This window comes from Aotus nancymaae, unplaced genomic scaffold (genome assembly GCF_030222135.1).
Source record: "Aotus nancymaae isolate 86718 unplaced genomic scaffold, 86718_ANA_hifiasm-v0.15.2.pri h1tg000009l, whole genome shotgun sequence".
In the NCBI taxonomy this organism is placed as follows: Eukaryota; Metazoa; Chordata; class Mammalia; order Primates; family Aotidae; genus Aotus; species Aotus nancymaae.
Window position 1 is genome coordinate 8,265,275 of NW_026988420.1, and position 22,320 is coordinate 8,287,594.

The following is a 22,320-nucleotide window of genomic DNA, read 5'->3' on the forward strand; positions in this document are numbered from 1 at the left end:
AAGTCGCCAAGGCCCCCGCCCCGCATGGACAAGGTCATGAACAATGTCATGTCCCCGCCCCACCCCCCGCTCGCATGTGCACGAGGTCGCTGCGGACCCCGCCCCGCGTGGACAAGATTACTGCGTGGACAAGCTTATGGTGCTCTGCCTCACCAGCCAAGGTTGTCGGCCCCGCCCTGCCTTGCCCAGCGAGGACAGGGTCATGGGGACCCGCCTGCCCAAGATCGCTGGACATGGGAGGGGCACACAGCGGTGGGGCCTCTAGAGGAGCTTTGGGCCCAGAGGGACTTCATTCTTCCAGGCGGGAACACTCTGGAAATTCCAGCTCCTCGGCTCCTATGTCCTGGTCAAAAAATCTAGGGATTTGGGTCAGAGTTTCTTTTGAAGACCAGCCCGCCCACAATCCTCCAAGGAAGCTTAGGATCTTGCCAGAGAGGAGGCAGCCTCCTCTCCCAGCCACCTCTTCCTCTTCTCCCCCTCATCTTTTGTTCTTTCTTTTTTCTTTTCTTTTTCTTTTCTTTCTTTTCTTTCTCTTTTTCTTTTCTTTTCTTTCTTTCTTTTTCTTTTCTTCTTTCTTTTCTTCCTTCCTTCTTTCTTTCTCTTTCTTTCCTTTCTTTCCTTTCTTTTCTTTCTTTCATTTTTTGAGACAGGCTCTCTTGCTCTGTCCCCCAGGCTGGAGTACAGTGGCATGATCTCAGCTCACTGCAGCCTCCGCCTCCCAGGTTCAAGTGTTTCTCCTGCCTCAGCCTCCTGAGTAGCTAGAACTACAGGCACGCACCACCATGCCCAGCTAATTTTCTTTTTACAGAGATGAGGGGGTCTTGCCCAGGCTGGTCTTGAACTCCTGGCCTCAAGCAATCCTGCCTCGGCCTCCCCAAAGCACTGGGATTACAGGCATGAGCTACGACTGAAGTGAAATTTACCTGAGGAAGCCTGAGAGACAGGCAGACACAGACAGACAGAAGGCCATGAAGACACGACAGGGCCAGAGCACTTCATTTCTGCTTTTTCAGCCAAACCTCATAGCTGGAATGTTAAAACTTTAGGATATGGTTTTGCTAAGGCTTGAAAAATGTTTCCTTACCAGGAAGGGCTGAGGGGAATGATCTTCATAGGAAATTCCTTCCCTCATACATAATAATTGTCACTGCATTTAAATTACTCACATTCACAGGGCAATGCACATGAAATACCTTGCTAAGAGCTAGTGGTAGATTGAAGGAATGTCTTCTGGTTCCCACCCATCCTTGTAGGCCCTGTGCCTACTAGAGAGGGACCACGCCAGGAGAGCAGAGCGTGTGTCAGGAGCCCATGCTGGTCTGCCTGGCAGCTGGTCAGCGGCTGGAAAGCTGGGTGAGGCCAGCTTCCCCAAGGGACAGCAGAGGGGATCATAATGGTGTACCTGCAACAGAGGCCTGGACCATCCAATGGGGAGCCTTGGAGCTGAGACGCGGTCCTTGAAATTGAGAGAAACTGCCTCAAGATCCTGGCAGAGCCTGAGGTGCCCCACACCTCAGCCACCTCGCCGTTTTGTTACATGCCTCTTTTGCAGTCCTTTCTATATCAGACGGCATGTGGGCAAATCTCACATTTCCAGGCTTCATAGTGTTAGATTCAGTTATAAGTGAACACCAATTTGTTGACAAAATGTAAGAGGAGAAATATCTTGGGAAAGATACCTAAGGTACAGATGTTCAAAACTGCTTTATTAGTATGTAATTCACACACCTGAAGTGCAGTTTTACAAGAGCTGTCAGTAGCGGCAATAAACCAGTGAAGTTTGAAATCTCGGTTTATCTTGCCCTTTTTTTATCCTTCCCCAATCTCTCTGTTTTAGCCATGAGGCAGAAAACCTGTTGAGGAGCTCTGCTTTAATGGAGTGGGAAGAATTCCTTCTGTCTGGTCCAGGTCCACCATCCCAAGCTGAGGACAGCCCACTGTAGTGCATGTCACTGCTGTCCAGAACAGATGAGGCTGCCAGGCCCCCAGGGTATCCTTGGTGCAGTAGTATTTAAACCTACTAGCTTCTATTCTGCAGCAAGTCTGACAAAAGAATTTTTCATTTAATGTATATGAATCTGCAAGAACAGCCAACAGGGTAGCAGATAAGGGCTCCAGGTAAGAGCCCGTCAGACTCTTATTTTGTAACCACTGTGGCTCTCCAAACTGTGAGGCATAGAGTTTATGCCATGTTAGGTTTTGCTGAATTTGATGTGGATTGTGAATAATAGTATCAGTTCTCCCTTCAAAGTATCCCAAATCTTCTACCAGGCCAGGTGCAGTGGCTCACAGCTATAATCCCAGCACCTTGGGAGGCTGAGGCAGGTGGATCACCTGAGGTCAGGAGTTCGAGACCAGGCTGGCCAACATGGCAAAACCCCATCTCTACTAAAAATACAGAATTTAGCCAGGTACGGTGGTGCATGCATGTAATCCCAGCTATTCGGCAAGCTGAGGCAGGAGAATTGCTTGAACCTGGGAAATGAAGGTTTCAGTGAGCCAAGATCATGCCAGTGTACTCTAGCCTGGGGGACAGAATGAGACTCTGTCTCAGAAAAAACAAAAACAAACAAAAAAAGAATCTTCTACTACTCTAATGTAGGTAGAAAAAAAATTCTTCCAGACGATGTGAGATGTGAAAGAAATCTCAAAATCAAGATGCTTACAAGGTTGGGAGGACTGAGAGTACCAGTGAGTTAGATGCAGGAGATGGGGTTTTGCACACATTGAGCATCTTACTATTGTAGCAGGTGGCATAGAGTGGTCACTAATGAAGCAAGTGTTGAACGCCACAGGTATCTTTTGCCAAATCTGGTGCTAATATGATGGCTTCAACTCCAGCACTGATATCTGTCTAGAAGAAAAGGCTCCATTTATGGGCATGGTAACCAAGTTCAATGGATTAGCATCTTTTTTTCTATGAGACATTAAACAATCCTAAATTAAACTTTCTTATTTTAGGAGAAAAGTTTAGTGTGTATAGGATTTTCTTGTTGCATGTGGCTAGGTGACACAAAGTCATCAAAGTCTTGTTAGCCTACCACATGACTCTGTAAATAATTAGTAATTGGTAAATAGTGCATGACACACACGTTCAAAAGCATTAAGATTTTGTGAGCTTCTGTAGAAGAGGCTCTCCTGAAGAATGGCACATGTGCAAACTAGATAATGTAGTAAAACTTGGAAGTTGCTGCTGCTGTTAATGTTGATTTGAAATTCCCTTTAGCCTGTGCCTCGGTGCATCTCTGCTGCGTGCTTTATCTCCATCTTCCACACACCAGGACAGCATGCCCAGTGGAACAGGCAGTGTCTTCTCACTCCCTGCTTGTAGCTCTGTCCTCCTTTTCTCTATCCTATGTCAGTCTAATTTAGTCACTCACTCATTCATTGAACAAATACCTGCAATCACTTTCTACACACTAGACACCAGAACACATACCTGAGCTGTCCTTGCCTTCAGTTGACTTGCAGCTTCATCCTTGCTTTGGGGCAAGGCTGCCCAGCCTTTCCACTTCTTGGCATGCATAGACGTGGCTAATGTTTACACGGCAGCCTGAGGTAAGCTGCACGAGATTGGAGGTGTCTATTGAGGCTTGGTGAAAAGAACTCATTACACTTCTTTCTATAATAATTATAAGAAGAATACACAGTAAAACATTAGAGTCATTAAATGTCAAACATGCGCAAAATCTAGTTACAGTTTTTTATGTTTTTTCCCAGAAACAAATAAGATACCTCTGTGAACTGTAACAGCTAACCCTTCAATGATGCTGATGCCGAAACGTGACATTATCTCCTTTAGTCCCAAGAGCAACCTGTTAGCCTTATTTCCCAGATGAGGAAACAGGCACTCAGAGTAGGAAAATCGCTTGCTGAAGGTTCCACAGCTGCTAAGTGGCAGAGGGGAGGGGTGAACCCAGGCATGTGGCCTCTGTCTCTGCTTCCTGGACTACTGTGCCATCCTGCCATCTTTTGGAATAGCCACCTACAATTCTAGATAAGGACTCTTAAAAGGCGATCTTTGTACATTCTTTTTTTAAAAAGTATTTTATTTTTTATTTTTTTCTTTTTTGAGACACAGTCTTATTTTGTTGCCCAGCCTGCCCTACTTCCTGGGCTCAAGCAATCCTCCTGCCTCAGCCTCTTGAGTAGCTGGGAGTAGAGGCATGCGCCACCAACGCCCAGCTATTTTTTTGTAGAGATGGGGTCTCGCTGTGTTGCCGAGGCTGGTCTCAAACTCCTGGGCTCAAGCAGTCTTCCCGCCTCAATATCCCAAAGTGCTGGGATTACAGGCGTGAGCCACCACATCCAGCTTGGTCTCTATACATTCTTAGAAAGGAAGTGGCCAAGCTCCTAGGCTGGTTTCAGCTGCATCTCCCTGACACACTCCTCCCACCTCCTGGCTCTGACCTCTTGCCATTCCCCAGACTGTGTGCTTGTCTTCACTCTGTGACTCTGCATGTACTTTGTGCCCAGAGGTCGTGTATTTCTGATGGATTTACAAGTGGGTTCCCATTTCCTTCAGCGTTTAAAACGTAGCTCTATGTATATGTACAGTAGCACCTTCTGAGAGTTAATGTATTTCTTGTTAAAGAAGCGTTGATGGACAGATAACAAGGGCAAGCCTCAGTCAACATGGGTTATTTGAAGGGTTTATTTATAAACAAGCTGGCTCATGTGTGTGTTCACTTTTATGACTTGAAACTCCCCTCTGAACATGAGTCTTCACTTGTGGTCTCCTTGCGGAGTTTTCTTAGTTGAGTTCCTAGATTTGAAGCACAATAAACATCCACATCTTGAGTAGTGGGTGCTTTGTAAACGGGGAGAGAGTTTGAGAACATCCACATCAACCTAGCCTGTCCTGGAGGTGTCCCTTCCTTGGCAGTCAGCAGATACTGGGTTAATGAGCACAGGCTGGCAATTAACCCTGCAGGAGACAGAGCGCTGGTCACGTTTCAGACAAAGTAATTGAACGGTTAGTGCTGATGGAAAGGCTTGTGGTTAGAGTTGGCTCCAATTGGCACATTTTTTTAATGGTCGCCAAAAGCTCCAGGGTGATCCCACAAAGATGTGGTCTTATATCGTGTCTTCCTTCAAGCTGTTGAGTCTTCGCAGACATGATCTCATCGCATAGCACAGCTGTGAAGTAGGTGGTGGGAGTCTTATCTCCCGTCCCAGGTGAGGCCAGGAAGCATTTCCTTTCCGAACCACTGCTGTCTGCTCTCTGCAGCTCTTCCAGGTTGTAAACATTCGCCCTTTCTGGCAGTCCCGGTGCCACTTCAACAAACAGCTCTGTTCTTATTACCATTTTTCAGTCCGTCACTTCATGTCCCTCCACTGTGACGTGGCCTGCCCATGTGGCAGCACCTCCCCAGGCCTTCCACCTCGTGTTCCTCTGCAGCCCCTTCCCTGTCCCTGCCATCTTGCCATGCCCACGCCCTCATCGCTAAGAATACAGGCACAGTTTACAGCCAGCGTTTTCTATCCTGCCACACTGCTGTCATATGGTCAGGACTGGAAAGCTTGATTTACTATTAGTCCATCACGTATGGATAGTAAGTGCTTAATTTGTTCTAGGCATCTGCCCACTTAATTTGTTAAGTGGGCAGATGCAGGCATGAGTAACATGGTTTCCGGTCCTGCCAGGTTCTTCTCGTCCTAAGGGAACCACGGACACACAGCTGAGTGTGATTTGGGTCATGGGCACCACGATGCCCCGTCCAGAGGAAGGGAACACTCAGTGCTGCGTCTCTCTCTGCAGAGTGGCTCTATGACCAGGGCCAGGCTTCATGCTGCAGAGCAGCCCTGCACGGCCTCCCCCACTATCCTTGGGTCTTTCTACATCTCCACCCCTTTCTTTGCTGTCTGGGTAACTGCGGGCTCCTTTCCAGGGCTCCCCATTGTGCATTTTCAGTTTCCTCCTGCCAAAGCCCTTTTTGTGTGGCCTTTGCCTGCTTCGCCCTTGTCCCAGAGCCAGCCTCAATGGTGTTCTTTTCTCTCTGCTCAACTTCCCTATTTGCCTACGGCTCTTTCCGCCCTGAAAGATGAAGGGGGCGCCATTGTCAGAGCTTCACAGCCCCGCCCCCCTGGGCTGCATCTCTTCTGCCCCCTCCTGCCTGTTCTGTCTCCCCCACCTGAGTGCCTCCAGCTCTGCACCCACAACTGTCCCCAGCCTGACCTGCTGACGCCGCGTGTTCCTGTTTGAAAGCTTCCTTGACTGCCTGTAGACAGGAACAAAACCCTGGAGAGCCTGGCCCCCATCTTGTGGGTCCCTCTCCACATCTCCTTCCACCCTGGTGTGCTGCTGCTGTGAGCCCATCTTTCCCCAGGCTTCTGCTCTGGCTGTCCCATCTGCCAGGAATGCCTTTTCTCTCCAGGGCTCTCTACCTGCCCAAAGTCTGGCACAGCTTAGCCATGTCACCTTAGCCTTCCACCTCGTCCTTCGGGTGGAAGGAGGCTTTCTCCTCTGGCCCTCATCCATTTTACTTGCCCTCTCCGATGGTGGCCACCAGCCTCTGTCTTGTCATCCCACAAGTAGTTTGAGGGACCTGTCCTGTGCCGGCATGGCTCCATGGACTCCTGTTGTGTCTGTCTTTTCTTTCTTGTACAAGTCAGATCTCTAAGGGCCAGTCCTCTGCTGCTGTAGCCAGCACGGGGCATTGTAAACAGTAGGCGTGTAATATATGGCTCTTGGGCAGCTGCACCCTCTCCTTGGGGACAGGTTTCCTCATCCCAAAGTTAGCCTGGGGGTGAGCTGAGGTTAAAGCCAGGTTCCCTGACTCCCACAGTTCTTCCCCTTAAATGTTTCTAGTTTTAGGTTCATCCTGAACTCACCAGTCCAACCACAAAAGTTTTCTAAGGAGAAGCAGAATTGAAACCTCTGCCCATCATCAAAATTCCCATATGTCCTTAACAGAAGGCCAAATAGTCTGTGGTGTGGCTTATGCTAGGCTTTTGTCGTCAAGCACCTGCAGGACACATAGCCACCTGCACTCATTCTGAGGGTCTCCTGCAGTACTTCACAGGTTCTCAGCAGTGACAGAGGCAAAGTGTTGCAGCACAGACTGGGGACAGAAGTCCCTGGCAGCTTTGCTTTAGGATGACGTGCACTTACCTCTCCTTTGCTTTCCTCCCAGGAGATGGCTGGCCGAGCTCTCAAGCAAACTGGCAGCAGGAGCATCGAGGCTGCCCTGGAGTACATCAGCAAGATGGGCTACCTGGACCCAAGGAATGAGCAGATTGTGCGGGTCATTAAGCAGACCTCCCCAGGTGAGCCCAGGCCCACAGCATGGTGGGCGAAGACAGTTTGTGGCTTCAGGACACAAAACCATGTGCAGAGAGGTCCGACCTGGCCTGGCCAGAACCAGTTTCCTGTTCCTGGCACATTGCCTCGTTCTGGTAACAGCCAAGCTGAGCCTGCCCTGAGAGAGCCAGGCCCTGGCAGGGGCAGCCCCAGGTGGTAGACCAGGGGATGTGCCCGGCGCTTACCCCATCCACCTCGTGTGAAATTACCTTGGTAATTCCTAACTAGGGGAAGGTGTGTGCTTATTTTATGAAAGATCAAAAAAGTCAGCAAAGTGGGAGTAAAAATGGTCTTTTCACTTTCTCTTGGGCCTGTGGAGGGATCTTTGACAAGGGTGGCTTCTTTCCTCAATTCTAAAACACACCTCTCTCACATCATAGCCTCTGAGAGTGGCTGCTCGACAGCAGGCAGCGTGGGCAGAGCTGGGCCCCCCTCAGCATCCCCTGTGAAGGGCCTGAGGCACTGCACCAAACCCCTGCTTTTCATTGGCTATGGGTGAATGTTACTTTCCCAGGATGGAGCACATGGGCCCTGTGATCTGTGATTGGTACCTGAGGCCCCTGGGGTGCAATAAAGGCGCAGTGGCTCAAGCCTGTAATCCCAAGACTGTCTGATCTGGTCTGGTCTGTTCTGGCTTTGTTTTGTGTAATCCCAACTCTTTGGGAGACCAAGGCCAGAGGATGGAGACAGGCGCTAGAGACCAGCCTGGGCAACATAGGGAAACTTCATCTCTATTTAAAAAAGAAAAAAAGAAAAATTATAATAATTAGCAAGAGCTTTACCTATTTTATGGGAAACCTATTTCACGTGGCAAGTGAGAAAAATCTCACTTTTGTAAGTTGAATCTTCCTTGTTAAGAAGACACACATTTCTGTTTTCTTCTTAAGAGGAGAAACTTCCTTAAACAGCTGCAGCTGGCCATCCATGTCAGGATTCTTCCAGTTTTGAGGTCTTAGAGCACAGCTCAAAGGAAAAGCCAGGCCCATGTTCCCTGCAGATTTCCCTCTGCATTTGCCTTTGGTGTGTGTATTCACTGAAGTCTTCTGAGCCCAGGGAAAACCAAGCCTTGGTGTGCCTGTGACCTCTGGTCAGTGCCAGGCTGTCAGGGCCTTCACTCTGCCAGGTATTGGGTGTGGTCTCCCTATAGGCAAGGCACAGCCTTTCCACCCTGTGGCACCCTCTGCCAAGTCGAGCCAAGCGGAGCAATTGGTCTAAAGAAGTGAAGGGAGCCTTCGTCCTTCCTTCTGGTGTCCGTTTCAGAGGAGATGTTCAAAATGGAAGTCAGGATTAAGGTAGCAGTAGACGAAATCAATTTGGATATTTGTAGAGGGGTTTTGTGTGGTTTTTAGTGTTGTGTATATGTTGCTTTGTTTTAATACAGACCCCCAAAAAACCTAGGAAATGTTTTAATTTGGAAAAGAGGTAAAAGAAAAGTGGAGCGGCTGCTGCACAGTGGATACAGTCCTGCCCTTTGTGTGAGGGAGCAGCACTTTGGGAATGGTGCAGTGGTAAACTCAGCCTCCCACAATTTGGGCCTGATACGGTTTTGAAAACAAAGCTGGCACTGTGCAGCTCCCTACCCTGACAGGAGAGTGACCCTGGTGCAGTCCCCAGGGGTTAAGGATGCACCTCAGGACTGGGATGCTGTCTTCTCTTCTGTCCTTGGCCCCACTGCGTGCCCTTTGGCCTCCAGCCTGCCCCCACTCCCCTAACACATTAAGGTGACTGGCAGGGCAGAGGGGAGCCCACTGACCCTGTGCTGGGCAGAATGCAGCACATCAGGACCCAGGGTTCAAGACCCCCAGCCCCGAGGGCAGCGCTAGAGTGGGGACCAGCCTGAAGGTGCCAGAATCCACTGATCACACCCACTCTGATGCTGTCTTCCCATTTTTTCCACTGCAGGAAAGGGGCTCGTGCCAACCCCTGTGACACGGAGGCCCAGCTTCGAAGGAACCCGCGATTCTTTTGCGTCCTATCACCAGCTGAGCGGCGGCACCCCCTACGAGAGCCCGACCTTCGGCGCCAACGGCCCCGCACTGGACGCGGTGCCGCGGCCGTATGTGGACTACCTCTTCCCCGGAGTTGGCCCCCATGGGCCCGGCCACCAGCATCAGCATCAGCACCAGCACCCGCCCAAGGGCTACGGCGCCAGCGTGGAGGCAGCAGGGGCGCACTTCCCGCTGCAGAGTGCGCACTATGGCCGGCCGCACCTGCTGGTGCCCGGGGAGTCCATGGGCTACGGCGTGCAGCGCAGCCCCTCCTTCCAGAGCAAGACGCCGCCGGAGACTGGGGGCTATGCCAGCCTTCCCGCCAAGGCCCAGGGGGGCCCGCCCGGCACCAGCCTCGCTTTCCTGCCCCCCGCCTCTGGAATCTACGTGACACACCCACACCACAAGCAGGCTGGCCCAGCGGCCCACCAGCTGCATTTGCTGGGCTCCCGCAGCCAGGTGTTCACCAGCGACAGCCCCCCTCAGAGCCTGCTCACCCCCTCGCGGAACAGCCTCAATGTGGACCTGTATGAATTGGGCAGCACCACCATCCAGCAGTGGCCCGCCGCCACCCTGGCCCGCCGGGACTCCCTGCAGAAGCCAGGCCTGGAGGCGCCGCCGCGCGCGCACGTGGCCTTCCGGCCCGACTGCCCAGTGCCCAGCAGGACCAACTCCTTCAACAGCCACCAGCCACGGCCGGGCGCTCCTGGCAAGGCTGAGCCCTCCCTTCCCGCCTCCAACACCGTGACGGCCGTCACAGCCGCACACATCCTGCACCCAGTGAAGAGCGTGCGTGTTCTGAGGCCCGAGCCGCAGACGGCCGTGGGGCCCTCACACCCCGCCTGGGTGCCCGCGCCCGCGCCTGCCCCGGCCCCGGCCCCAGAGGGCCTGGACGCCAAGGAGGAGCACGCCCTGACGCTGGGCGGCGCGGGCGCCTACCCGTTGGATGTGGAGTACGGAGGCCCAGACCGGAGGTGCCCGCCGCCGCCCTACCCGAAGCACCTGCTACTGCGCAGCAAGTCTGAGCAGTACGACCTGGACAGCCTGTGCGCAGGCGTGGAGCAGAGCCTCCGTGGGGGCCCCAGCGAGCCCGACGGCGGCGACAAGAGCCGCAAAAGCGCCAAGGGGGACAAAGGCGGGAAGGATAAAAAGCAGATCCAGACCTCTCCCGTTCCCGTCCGCAAAAACAGCAGAGACGAAGAGAAGAGGGAGTCACGCATCAAGAGCTACTCGCCATACGCCTTTAAGTTCTTCATGGAGCAGCACGTGGAGAATGTCATCAAAACCTACCAGCAGAAGGTCAACCGGAGGCTGCAGCTGGAGCAAGAAATGGCCAAAGTAATTTCTCACTTCCTCTTACTGTTTACTGGCAGCTCTTCCATTTACTGGTAATAGGAAGCATGCACAATCCCTTTTCTATTTGGACTGTATATCCCTTATCATCAACACAGCTAACAACGGGCGACAGTCTGGTTCTGGGGCCAGCAACTTGGAGAAGTTGCAAATGTTGTGATCTCCCTTTGTCCTTTCCCCTTTCCCCTCTCCCCTTGACTCTTCGGAAGAATCAGAGATAGCTGTGCATAATGTAGCCAGCCTAATGTAGTTAATCTACAATTACATTGTAGGTAAGTGAGCAAATTGAGTTTTAGGGCATGTCCTTAGGTAACAGAATTCATCACTGATTAATAATAGAACATTCTGAATGAGTAGAAACAAAGTTTGAGGTTTTATAAATCGATATTGTAGGATTTGGGGAGAAAAATATATCTAGTAGTGATCCATTCTTTTAAGTGTTTAATTAGTAACTAATGATTTAAATATACCTTAGTTGACGCTAAAGTGCTGGAGAAGGTAATTATTGATGAAATTATGTAAATTAAAATGTAACAAATTTAAATCACACAAAGCCAATAATTCCAAAGCCTAAAAACCAGATTTGTGTTCTTTCCAATGTCCCATATTCATTGACTTTTTAAAGATACATCTTTCATTTATACATGTTTATTTTTTATTTATACATAGTATTTGTATCTTTGTGGGGTACATGCGATATTTTGTTACATGCGTAGGGTATGTAATGATCAAGTCAAGGTATTTAGGGTATCCGTTGCCCTGGTGTATTTATCATTTCTGTGTTGGAAACATTTTGAGTCCTCTCTTCTAGCTATTGAAATATAGAATACATTTTTACAAACCATAGTCACACTAGTTAACTATTGAACGTTAGAGTTTGTTCTTAATATCCAGCTGTACGTTTGCACCAGTTAACCTCCCATCTCCCCTCAACACACACACCTTTCCCACCTCTGGTAACTGTCATTCTACTCTCTACCTCCATGAGATCAACTCTCTTAGCTCCCACATATCAGTAAGAACATGTGTTTTTTTTTTTTGTTTTTTTTTTTAATGGCACAATATGTGACATTTGGATAGCAACATGTGGTGTTCTTACAGAACTTTCTGTTCCTAGCTTTTTTTCACTTAACATAATGATCTCCAGTTCCATTAATGTTGCTGCAAATGACAGGATTTCATTCTTTTTTATGAATGAATAGCATCCCATGGTGTATATAGCCCACATTTTCTTTATCCATTCATCTGTTGATGGACATTTAAGTTGATTCCATATTTTTGCTATTGTGAATAGTGCTGCAATAAACATGGGGTGCAAGTATCCCTTTGATACACTGATTTCCTTTTCTTTAGATAAATACCCAATAGTGGCTGGGTGCAGTGGCTCACACCTGTAATCCCAGCACTTTGGGAGGCTGAGGTGGGCAGATCACCTGAGGTCAGAAGTTTGAGAACAGCCTGACCAATATGATGAAACCCCATCTCTACTAAAAATACAAAGATCAGCCTGGCTTGGTGGCCTGCACCTGTAATCCCAGCTACTCGAGAGGCTGAGACAGGATAATCGCTTAAACCCAGGAGGCTGAGGTTGCAGTGAGCTGAGATTGCGCCACTACACTCCAGCCTGGGCAACAAGAGCAAAACTCCATCTCAAAAAAAAAAAAAAAAAAAAAAAGATAAATACCCAGTAGTGGGATTGGCAGATTTTATGGTAGTTCTATTTTTAGTTTATTGATAAATCCATCAGCATCTTCTTTTTTTCTCCTTTTTGATAATAGTCATACTAACTGGGGAGAAATTATCTCATTGTGGTTTTGATTTGCATTTCCCTGATGGTTAGTGGAGCATCTTTTCATGTACCTCTTAGCCATTTGTGTGTCTTATTTTGACAAGTGTCTATTCAGGTCATTTGCTCACACTTTTTTTTTTTTTTTTTGAATTAAGACAGAGTCTCCGTCTGTTGCCCAGGCTGAAGGGCAGTGGTACCACATCCGCTCAGTGCAACCTCTGCCTCCTGGGTTCAAGCAATTCTCCTGCCTCAGCCTCTTGAGAGCTGGGACTACAGTCATGTGACACCATGGTCAGCTAATTTTTATATTTTTAGTAGAGAGGGGGTTTCACCATGTTGGTTAGGCTGCTCTCAAACTCCTGACCTCAAGTGATCTGCCCACCTGCCTCAGCCTCCCAAAGTGCTGGGATTACAGGCGTGAGCCACTGTGCCTGGCCTTTTGGCTCACTTTTTAATGGGATTATTTGATATTTTTTTGCTTGAGTTGAGTTCCTTGTGTATTCTGAATAGTAGTCTTTTTGTCAGATGAATAGTTTGTGAATATTTTCTCCTGTTCAACAAAGGTATCCTCTTTACTCTGTTGTTTCCTTTGCTCTGCAGAAGCTTTTTAGCTTAATATAGTCCCGTGTGTCTATTTTTGGGTTTTTTGCCTGTGCTTTTGAAATTTTAGCAATAAAATCTTTGCTCAGATCAATGTCATGGGGTGTAGTTTCATAGCCTCTGGTCTTATTTCTAGGTCTTTAATCTATTTTAAGTTGATTTGCCTATATGGTGAGAGACTGGAGTCTAGTTTCATTCTTCTGCATATGGATAGCTAGTTTTCCCAGCATGTATTGAAGAGGGTGTCTTTTTCTCAATGTACGTTCTTGGTACTTCTGCAAAACTCAGGTGGCTGTCAATACATGGACATATTTCTGGGTTCTCTATTCTGTTCCATTGATCTTTGTGTCTGTTTTTATAACAATACCATGCAGTTTTGGTTACTCTAGGCTTGTAATATATTTTGAAGTCAGGTAGCAACTTTGTTCTTTTTGCCTAGGATTGCTTGACTATTTGGGCTCCCTGTGTATTGTTTTTTCTATTAATGTGAAAAATGTCATTGGCATTTTTATAGGGATTGCATTTAATTGGTAGATTGTTTTGGGTAATATGGTCATTTTAACAATATTAAATCTTTCTCTCAGTGAATATGGAATCTCTTTTCATTTGTTTGTGTCCTCTTCAGTTTATTTCATCAGTGTTTTGTAGTTCTCCTTGTAGAGCTCTTTCACTTTTTGGTTAAATTTACTCCTAGATTTTTTTATAGCTGTCGTAAATTAGATTTGTATTGGTGTACAGAAATCCGGATATCCATAGACAGAAGACTGAGACTAGACCCTATCTCTCACCATATACAAGTCTATCTAATGTACGCTCCTGATTTGTTATGCTGATCATCGACTTTTCCTCCTGCTTTCCCATTTTCCCCGAGCTGCTGAAAGATTAGATGGCTCCTGGAGTTCTAGGAATGCTGTGGTCCCCTTTCCCACGGATTTTTGTTAATAGAAGTTTCCCTTCGTTTTTAGAGCCTAAAGTCTCCTAGAGAAAGAACTCTTTTTTTTGTCTTAACTTTTGATTCCAGATTCGTGTCTGTATATGGATATAAACAAAAAACAAAACTGGCTGGGCGAGGTAGCTCATGCCTGTAATCCTCACATTTTGGAAGGCCAAGGTCGGGGGACCACCTGAGGTCAGGAGTTTGAGACCAGCCTGGCCAACATGTTGAAACCCCGTCTGTATGAAAAATACAAAAATTAGGCCAGGCACGGTGGCTCACCCATGTAATCCCAGTACTTTGGGAGGCTGAGGCAGGCATATCACAAGGTCAGGAGTTCGAGACCAGCCAGCTAACATGGTGAAACCCTGTCTGTAGTAAAGATACAAAAAATTAGCCAGGCATGGTGATAGGCACCTGTAATCCCAGCTACTCCAGAGACTGAGGCAGGAGAATCACTTGAACCCAGGAGGCAGAGGTTGCAGTGAGCCAAGGTCACACCATTGCACTCCAGCCTGGGTGATAGGGAGACTCCATCTCGAAAAAAAAAAAAAATTAGCCGGGTGTGGTGGTGTGCGCATATAGTCCCAGCTACTTGGGAGGCTGAAACAGGCGAATCACTGGAACCTGGGAGGGAGAGAATGCAGTGAGCTAAGATTATGCCACTGCACTCCAACCTGGGCAACAGAGTGAGACGCCATCTCAAAAACAAAACAAAACCAATCATTACCTTTCTTTGTAGTACATGAGACCCATATTTCTCTGTTCTCCTTTCTATAAAATGAGTTTGTTTCCTCTTAGTTCCAGGACATCCCCATCCCAGCCATTTGTTACCATGGGACTTCTCTAATATGAATCTTCCTTCTTCTTTGCCTTCTACACAGGCTGGACTCTGTGAAGCTGAGCAGGAACAGATGCGGAAGATCCTCTACCAGAAAGAGTCTAATTATAACAGGCTGAAGAGGGCCAAGATGGACAAGTCTATGTTTGTGAAAATCAAAACCCTGGGCATCGGAGCCTTTGGAGAAGTGTGCCTTGCTTGTAAGGTGGACACTCATGCACTGTACGCCATGAAGACCCTGAGGAAGAAGGATGTTCTGAACCGGAATCAGGTGGCCCATGTCAAGGCTGAGAGGGACATCCTGGCTGAGGCAGACAACGAGTGGGTAGTGAAACTCTACTACTCCTTCCAAGACAAAGACAGCCTGTACTTTGTGATGGACTACATCCCTGGTGGGGATATGATGAGCCTGCTGATCCGGATGGAGGTCTTCCCTGAGCACCTGGCCCGGTTCTACATCGCAGAGCTGACTTTGGCCATTGAGAGTGTCCACAAGATGGGCTTCATCCACCGAGACATCAAGCCTGACAACATTTTGATAGATCTGGATGGTCACATTAAACTCACAGATTTCGGCCTCTGTACTGGGTTCAGGTGGACTCACAATTCCAAATATTACCAGAAAGGTATTGTCTTAAGTATGCCACATGCACTTCCTACGTATAGATGTCACTAACCCATCGCAGGCAACTAAATTTCCCATGCTGATAGCTCCTAGTCATTTTGAAATTATCTGTCACTCCACTATTTTATAATTTGGTGTGATGTCCTTGCCTTCCCAAAGGAATAGTATGATATATGCATTTTTTTTAAGTTAGTAGATTTCAAGTTTCCTTTTTTTTTTTTTTTGAGTTGGAGTTTCGCTCTTGTTGCCCAGGCTGGAGTGCAGTGGCGCTATCTTGGCTCACTGCAACCTCCGCCTCCCGGGTTCAAGTGATTCTCCTGCCTCAGCCTCCCGAGTAGCTGGAATTACAGGCATGCGCCACCACACCCAGCTAATTTTGTATTTTTAGTAAAGACGGTCTTTCTCCAGTGTTGGTCAGGCTGGTCTCGAACTCCTGACCTCAGGTGATCTGCCCAAATTGGTCACTGTGCCCTGCCTACTGTATTTTTAAGACAATAGGCTACAAGGTGTCACAGAGCCTTTGTGGGGAACCATCACCTGCCTCATTAAAGGAAGCCTTAAAAAATAAAAGATTCAGCTGGGCATGGTGGCTCACACCTATAATCCCAGAACTTTGAGAGGCCGAGGCAGGCGGATCACCTGAGGTCGGGAGTTCAAGACCAGCCTGACCAACACAGAGAAACCCTGTCTCTACTAAAAATACAAAATTACCCAGGTGTGGAGGCACATGCCTTAGGAGGCTGAGGCAGGAGAACTGCTTGAACTCGGAAGGCGGGGATTGCGGTGAGCTGAGATCATTCCATTGCCCTCCAGCCTGGGCAACAAGAGTGAAATGCTGTCTCAAATAAAATACATACATACATACATAAAAAGATAAGATTTTTAAGAGATTTTTAAAAGATAAGATTCCCAAGGAGTCCTCTCGTATAGCTAACCTGAATCTGTGTAGTGTTTATCATTTAACTTCATTTCCTATAATTCTGCCATTTGGAAAAGCCAAAAGCAGCTGGTTATTATCTTCTTTGTGGCTCGGATTCTTGAAATAGTTATTTGAATATCATCACTTAGTCTTTTTTCCTTACTCAAAACCAACTCTAAATCATTTAATCATTCATATTTTTTGGCATTGAAGTCACCTTTGTTCATGTTGTTTAAATCTTCCTAAGGTTTCCATGCTCATCGTAAAATGTGTGTCAGGCAGATGTTACCTTTTGATTGTGGCCTGAGTGCTAGGGGTGCTGTCCCGGCAGTTCTTCCAGCCTTTCCTGCCTGCAGTTCCTCCCTGCCAGCTCAGCACGGTGCGTGGTTTCCTGTGATTCCTCGCCGTCGTTTCTGCCTCAGTGCTAGCGCTGACCCCACCACGTGTGTCTCTGAACTAGGAACAGCAGGCTCCCTCTACAGAGCAGCTCGGGGGATTCTCTGTCCTGATGTGTCAGGAGCTAATGGGAATGACTTTTCTGTTTTAAGCTGTGGATTTGTTGAGGTATTGAAGAGTGAAAATTCACTGTGTGTTTTGTTCTCTTCTTTCACCACCCCTGATTCCTGGGTGAAGGGAACCACGTCAGACAGGACAGCATGGAGCCCAGCGACCTCTGGGACGACGTGTCTAACTGTCGGTGTGGGGACAGGCTGAAGACCCTGGAGCAGAGGGCGCGGAAGCAGCACCAGAGATGCCTGGCACATTCCCTGGTGGGGACCCCAAACTACATCGCGCCTGAGGTGCTCCTCCGCAAAGGTATGTGTGCCACAGCCAGCCACCCCATGGGAGGTCTCCTTCCCTTCAGACCTGTGAGCCGACTCTCCCGGCTGTAGCTTTCCAAGGGCCTAATGCTTCCAGTCATACTTTTGTCCTCATGGAAGCCTGAAAACTACTTATTTCACCAACTTACAAGCCTCACTTCTGTCCTGGAAGTGCCCTAGCTTCAGGGGGTTGGAAGACATGCACCATTAGGCCAGTGTCCACTGACTCTCAGGCTCTATCTAGACCCAAGGGAATGACTCCAGCACTGATTTTCACTGTGAAATGATGGGAACTATTCTGAGGGCCACAGGACCTCTGCTCAGTCTGCCCAGACCACGCATTTCTGGGCTCTAGCTTTCACTTCTCCTGGCCCAGGCTCCTGGCTGAGTTGTGCTGTGTGCAGCTGCGTGCTTATGTGACAGCATTTGAAGATCCTCTTCCTCTCATTCTCCCTGCTAGACCACAAGCAAAATTGGCAGGTACCAGTTGTATGAAATGACTAGTGCTCATAAAATGTGTCTCCTGGATGGATGTTCCATTCTGTCCATTCTGTCAAACAGCATTGGTTCAGTGCATGAGGAATCCTTCGTCGTCCTGCATGGTCCACAGTGACAGTGGGGTGTTGACCTGACTCTGTGTAATTAATCCAGAGACAGGCAGCTTTGTTGTTTGAAGTCTTTGGAGCCAGCCAGACTCAGTTCAAGTCTGGTTTTCTTTACTAGCTGTGGTAATCCAGTGCAAGTTACTTAGCTACTCAGACCACAGACAGCAAAAATGACCTTGAGAGGTTGTGAATAACCTTGGTGCCCAGTGAAGTTCTGCTTCCCCCTGCCACGTGCAGCCTTCCCAAGGAACCATTGCTTGGGGTTTTTTGCAGCCTCTGGTGCCAAACTCAGACAGGAAGGGATGGGACAGAGAGATAACAGAGGGGCCTGAGGGGGCTACCCTGGCACATGCAGCTGCAGGCACCCCCGGACTGACCTCTTAACATCCCAGTTTACACTTAGCAAGGATTAGGTGACGTCGAGATGAGCCTGGCTTGATGGGACATGAGGCTCTGAAGGAAAAGTGGGAGAAAATGAAAAGTAAACAAGCCTAGCCTCAGCCTCCCAGAGGCCAGCCCTGACCCAGCACCTCTGGGAGCCCAGTGAGGAAGGCCGGGCTCCAAGGGGGCCTCGCACAGGGAACGTGCTTGGCTTACAGTGAATTGTCCGGTGGTTTTCCCCACCTCCTCCCCATCTCCATATCCTTCAGCTGCATCCAAAACTGACTCAGAAGCCTCCCCAGAAAGCACCCCCTGGACCCTCACCTAACTATTTCCAGGTTATAGCACTTTATGTTTTTTGGTTTCTATTATTTTAATTGATGCCTCTGTGTATGATCTTTAAGAACATAAAATTCCGGCTAGTAACTAGTTGCTAACAATAAAAATAATGTTTTTAAATTAAAAAATATTTTTAGGCCAGGCATGTTGGCTCACGCCTATAATCCCAGCACTTTGGGAGGCCAAGGCAGGTGGATCATTTTAGGTCAGGAATTCAAAACCAGCCTGGCCAACATAGTGAAACCCTATTGCACTCCAGCCTGGGTAACAAGAGCAAAACTCCGTCTCAAAAAAAAAAAAAAAAAAAAAAATACAAGAATCAGCTGGGCGTGGTGGTACTTGCCTGTAGTCCCAGCTACTCAGTAGGCTGAGGCAGGAGAATCGCCGGAACCCAGGAGGTGGAGACTGCAGTGAGCTGATATTGCACCACTGCACTCCAGCCTGGGGACAGAGTGAGACTCTCTCTCTCAAAAAAAAACAAGGGTATTTTCTTATGACAGTGATTAAAAGTATGAAAACATAAGTGGATAAGTGGTCATGGCTGCCGTCCACCCACCCATTAGCATGCAGGGACTTACATAGCTCCATCTTCCACACAGTGTGATGCTTCGGTGCACGTTCCCACTTAACAGGAAATCCGTATGTTCAGCGTCTTATGAAATTCACCTCAGCGGAGAATTCGTGCCTGCCTAGGGATTGAGTGAACTTTGTCTTGCAGGGTACACTCAGCTCTGTGACTGGTGGAGTGTTGGAGTGATTCTCTTCGAGATGCTGGTGGGGCAGCCGCCCTTTTTGGCACCTACTCCCACAGAAACCCAGCTGAAGGTAATGTGAGAGGAATCGCACATCTGCTTGCTGCAGACACCTGATTTTCTTATGCACCCATGAATCTTTGGTCAGCATTTGCCCTCTTATTCTGAGTAGGGTAGGAATGGCGATTGTATATGATGGCATTTTTAAAACTAACTTACTGTTTTTTAGATTATTATTGTCAATTTTTCTAATTTGATAAGCAATGCTATGGAATTGGACCCCCCCCTTTTTTTTTCTTAGACAAATTCTCGCTCTGTCACCCAGGCGGGAGGGAGTGCAGTGGCGCAATCTCAGCTCACTGCAACCTCTGCTTCCCTGGTTCAAGTGATTCTCCTGCTTCAGCCTTCCGAGTAGCTGGAACTACAGGCACCCATCACCATGCCTGACTAATTTTTTGTGGTTTTAGTAGAGACGGGGTTTCACAGTGTTAGCCTGGATGGTCTCCATCTCCTGACCTCGTGATCCACCCGCCTGGACCTCCCAGAGGGCTGGGATTACAGGCATAAGCCACCTCACCCAGCCTTTTTTATTTTTATTTTTTTGAGATGGAGTCTCGCTCTGTCATTGCCCAGTCTGGAGTGCAGTGGCGTGATGCTGGCTCACTGCAACCTCCGCCTCCCAGGTTCAAGCAATTCTCATGCCTTAGCCTTCTGAATAGCTGGGACTACAGGCGTGTGCCACCACGCCCAGTTAATTTTTGGATTTTTAATAGAGATGGGGTTTCACCACATTGGCCAGACTGGTCTTAAACTCCTGACCTCAGGTGATCCACCTGCCTTGGCCTCCCAAAATGCTGGGATTACAGACATGAGCCACTGCACCTGGCCTGGACCCATTTTAATATCTGAAATCCTTTTAAATCCTTGGCCATCTGCTGCCTTGTTATTTCCAGGCAGGAAAGTGAGGATCAGCAAAGGTGTGCTGCACTGTCCCCCAACCCATGCCTGCCCTGCAGAGAACACACAGAGCTCCAGGAACTCCAGTTCACCCCTCAGCTACAAGGGTGTTGGGGTGCCAATCCCCTGCACAGTCAAAAATCTGCATATAACTTTCAGCTTCCCAAAAGCTACTAATAGCCTGTTAACTGGAAGGCTTATCAGTAACAGTCAATGAACACATATTTTGTATGTTACATGTATTAGATCCTGTATTTGTAAAATAAAGCAAGCTAGAGAAAAGAAGATGCTGATGTAATCCCACCACTTTGGGAGGCCGAGGTGAGCAGATCACCTGAGGTCAGGAGTTTGAGACCAGCCTGGGCAACATGGCAAAACCCATCTCTACCTAAAATACAAAAAATTAACCCAGCACGGTGGCGCATGCCTATAATCCCAGCTACTTGGGAGGCTGAAGCAGGAGAATCACTTGAACTCGGATGGCAGAGGTTGCAGTGAGCCGAGATTGTGCCACTGCCCTCCAGCCTGGGTGACACAGTAAGACTCTGTCTTAAAAAAAAAAATCATAAAGAAGAGAAAATAGGTTTACTATTTTCATAATTGAAAGTGGATCATCATAAAGGTCTCCATCTTTGTCTTCAGTGGAGTGGGCTGAGGATGGGGAGGGGTTGGCCTTGTCTCAGGGTGGCAAAGGTGGAAGAAAATTCGAGTGTATGTGACCCTCAGACTGTGTCGTTCAAGGGTCAGCTGTATATCTAAAGAAATGTTTGTTTATTTGGATATTATATCATTGTTGTTTGCAAACTGTCAGCTTTGTAGTCAGGCTAGTTGTGCATATTTTTAGTATTCATTCGAAGTAGTTAAATAATTATTCTGTCAATCATTTGAGACCAAATTATTGGTTTTTAAATGACAGCCATTTGCTTTCTGAAATGAGTTACTAAGGATTGAATTGAGAATTGGAATTAAGAATCTGCAGTCTGGCTGGATACAGTGGCTCACGGCCTATAATCCTAGCACTTTGGGAAGCCAAGGAGGGCAGATCACAAGGTCAGGAGTTTGAGACTAGCCTGACCAACATATTGAAACCCCGTCTTTACTAAAAATATAAAAATTAGCCGTGTGTGGTGGCGCATGCCTGTAATCCCAGCTACTCAGGAGGCTGAGGCAGGAGAATTGCTTGAATCTGGGAGGTGGAGGTTGCAGTGAGCTGAGATCATGCCACTGCACTCTTGGAAAAGAAAAGAATCTGCAGTCTTCAGAGTGAAATGCTATCTCAAAAAAGAAGAAGAAAAGAAGAAAAATAAGAATAAGAGTCTGCAGTCTTCAGTGGACATATCAACTGACACACAATCCTAGGAGTTTTCAGACTGCCTCGTAGACATGACCACTAGGGATCCTAAATTAATAACTAATTAGAAAAACCCTAAAGTAAGACCGGGCACGGTGGCTCATGCCTGTAATCCTTGTACTTTAGGAGGTCGAGACCAGCCAGGCCAATGTAATGAATCTTCATCTTTACTGAAAATACAAAAAATCAGCCAGGCATGGCGGCAGGCAACTCAGAAGGCTGAGACAGGAGAATCTCTTGAACCTGGGAGGCGGAGGTTGCAATGAGCCAAGATCGCACTACTACACTCCAGCCCAGGCGATAGTGCGAGACTCCATCTCAAAAGAAAGAAAAACCCCTAAAGTAAGGCTTAGTTTCACTCTAGGAACAGTAAATTGGAATCTGGCATTGTCTGTACCCTAATTGAATTGCTGAGCCACTCACTAAATTGCTCACATGATAATAATTCAGATTTTTTATTCTGGTAAAATATACGTAACATAAAATGTACCCTTTTAATTATTTTTGAGTGTATGATTCAGTGGCATTAAGTACATTCACAACATTGTGCAACCATCACAACTCTTTATTTCCACATGTTTTAATCATCCCAAACCCATTAAACAGAAATTCCCCATTCGCCTTTCCAGTGCCTCCTCACCTCTCTTCTGCTTCCTGTCTCTCTGAGTTTGGCTGTCTATGCTCAGGAATTCTTTTTTTTTTTTTAAGACAGGATTTTGCTCTGTATCTCAGGCTGTATTGCAGTGGTGCAATCTGGGCTTA

At 47.7% G+C, this 22,320-nt stretch overlaps 1 protein-coding gene across 1 annotated transcript in view; it reads left to right on the plus strand.

Annotated features, from left to right (window-relative positions):
• The window catches only part of LATS2 (large tumor suppressor kinase 2), a 98,438-nt gene that overhangs the window by 71,400 nt on the left and 4,718 nt on the right, over positions 1 to 22,320 (plus strand). The window contains exons 3-7 of the mRNA XM_064373536.1: positions 7,137 to 7,269; positions 9,206 to 10,629; positions 14,852 to 15,434; positions 16,986 to 17,168; positions 19,217 to 19,323. Coding sequence (XP_064229606.1) covers positions 7,137 to 7,269; positions 9,206 to 10,629; positions 14,852 to 15,434; positions 16,986 to 17,168; positions 19,217 to 19,323 — 2,430 coding nt within the window. The remainder of the gene's footprint in view (positions 1 to 7,136; positions 7,270 to 9,205; positions 10,630 to 14,851; positions 15,435 to 16,985; positions 17,169 to 19,216; positions 19,324 to 22,320) is intronic.